Here is a 2,447-nt window from a genome sequence, read left to right on the forward strand (position 1 = left end):
TTTGATGACAGATTTCTTGGCAAGATATCTGTCGAATTTTTGACCTCATGATCAGGGAGGAGATTCGTTATCTAGCCGCCTTTTCTATGCGAACTCCGGTGATATCTTCTTCTCCGGTGACGATGAGGTTAGGGTGAGGGTTCGAGTTAGGGTTTGGGGTTATGGGGTTAGAGCTTTAAGAGATGTCGGCTTAGAGGGAGGCTCGGAGGCTGCTGGCTCGATGGTGGTGGCGAGCAATGGGAGGGACAGCGAGACGGTGGGGGCGCTGCCCGCCGCGGTGGCGGTGGATGTGTGATTGGCCTGTGGTGGTGGCAGGGGCGGTGGGATTGAACAAGTTAGAGGCGGGTGGCAGTCGCGAGCGATGACTCCGGTGGCGATGGCACGCAGGAGCCAAGTGGGGTAGTGACGGTGGCGGGGGAGCTCAGGTCCGTGACTAGAGAAGGCGAAGAAGAAGCACGGCGGAGGAGGAGGGGATATGGAGAGAGGACGGGCGATGGCCGCGCCGGTGTTGAGGCAGTGGGGAGGCAGCGCGCAGTCGAGGCAGAAGTGAGGGGCAGCGGCGTGGAGCTGGAATAAGGGAGGGGATTTAGGGTTAGATTTCTTATATGCAGTGCAGATCGATCTAGGCCGTTGATTCGAGATCCGATGGATGGAAATCTGACAGATTTTTACTCTAGATGTATAGACAGTCCCTTAGAATATTTTGTTGGAAGTATCCATTTTTAGAATTATTCATCACATAAAAATAAAGAATCCTATGCACACACATATATTTTTAGAACTCTGGTCACAGCGTGCTGCACTTGGCTGGAACAAACGACAGAGTCTCCTTCCGAACGTCGTAGAGGATGTGCATGTTCTGCTGCTGGTAGTTACCAAGCGTGCTCATCCCTCCGTTGGTCTGGTTCACCATTGCCAGGCACCACAGGCCGGAGCCCGAGATCATGTAGCTGTCCGCTAGGAGAACCATGTCCGCGCCGTCAAAGTGGAGCGTCATGCTCGGCATGGCCGGCGGCGCTGACGTCGAGGACGGCAGCGCGAAGCACAAGTCGAGCCCCGTCTCGTCCGACCCGTCGGTCGTGGGCAGCGTCACGAGGGACTTGACCGCGACACGGACCTGCTGGTACGCCGCGTCGACCAGCGACGTGATCGTCGTGCCGGAGTCGATGATGAGCCCGCCGGTGCCGTCGGCTTTCAGGGAGAAGGCGTTGGACGGTACGGGAAGCGCCGTCGTGCCGAGCGATATGCCTGTGAGGTTGAGGTAGTAGTAGGTGCTCCTGGGCGCCTTGGCCGGGCTGGCGACGAACGGCGTGGAACGGACGCCGGTGCCGTTGAGCGCCGCCGACAGACCGAGGAGGAGAGTGCTCGTGCTGTTGGTGTCCTGGAACGGCGTGAGGCAGTAGGAGAACCTGCCGGCGCCGAGCTGCGAGACGAGCGACAGGCTTCCCCTGCCCAGCCCGACGAGGCCGGCCGATCCATTCCAGTCGTTGCTGCTGCTCGCGTTGCTGCAACCGAAGGCGATGCCGGGGACGCGGGCCTGGTCGACCGGCGCCGAGCCAAACGTGAACGTCTCCGTGCTCTGGACGCCCGCCGTCCACCCGGTGCCGTATGTCTGGTTGTACATGCACGCGCACCCCGCCGGCGGGGTCGCCCCGGCCGCGCACATGCTCAGAGAGCTGTTGCACGGGAGCATGCCGAACGTGGTGGAGCTCGAAGGGTTGTACAGCGGCACCGGCTGCTTGAAGCACTGCTTGCCGCAGGGCGCGCACTGCGTCCATATGAGGTCGCTGCCCGTGTCGGCGATGGCCGGGTACACCAGCGGCGGCGTTCCGATGGCCAGCGTCATTAGGTACTCCCCGCCGTTGAGCAGGTCCAGCCGGGTCTGCGCGGACACCGAGCCATCGGACGCCGCGAGCTCCCGTCCGAACCGGGCAGCGTGACGGTGCATGTCGCGGCGGAGGGCGTCGCGCACGAACTGGGACGCGGTGACGCCAGGGTCGGAGTGGATGCGCGTGAGCCCGACGCGGACGCTGTCGGCACCAGAGGCAAGCGTTGCGCAGACGAGGAAAATGATCACTGTGAGTGACGCCATTTGTGAAGGTAATGACATCCAAGCTGCTGCAGCACGTAGTAGCTGGGAATATACAAGAATGTCATCGAAATGTTCGTGTTATATAAGCTGATGATCATGCACTGTATACTCTAATACCTGGTCAAAGCACGCCATCTTGTGCCAGTGTTTGTTGGGCAATTGCCTGGAAGAAGAGAAACAGTTTTGCAGTTCTGCCATTGTTGTCACGCTAATACCAAGAGGGTGGCGCTGATTTTTTAAGGGATTAGGTGAGCTATTTGTTCGGCGTGCGGACAATAAGCACTCGAACTTGCGCTCTACTAGATTGAACGCTACTTGTGGTCGTTGGATAATTGTTATGCGCTTTTGTCAGCAG

General features: G+C 59.3%; 1 protein-coding gene across 1 annotated transcript; it reads right to left on the minus strand.

Moving 5' to 3' along the window:
- Positions 1-693: 693 nt before the first annotated feature.
- On the minus strand, positions 694-2,447 carry LOC133889996 (aspartic proteinase nepenthesin-1-like). Its single transcript, XM_062330429.1, has 2 exons — positions 2,210-2,447; positions 694-2,134 (listed from the first exon to the last, which is right to left on the minus strand). Exons 1-2 carry the CDS (start codon positions 2,288-2,290, stop codon positions 788-790), a joined length of 1,428 nt encoding a protein of 475 aa, XP_062186413.1. The 5' UTR covers positions 2,291-2,447; the 3' UTR covers positions 694-787.

The sequence above is a fragment of the Phragmites australis genome, chromosome 14, assembly GCF_958298935.1.
Source record: "Phragmites australis chromosome 14, lpPhrAust1.1, whole genome shotgun sequence".
Taxonomy (NCBI): Eukaryota; Viridiplantae; Streptophyta; class Magnoliopsida; order Poales; family Poaceae; genus Phragmites; species Phragmites australis.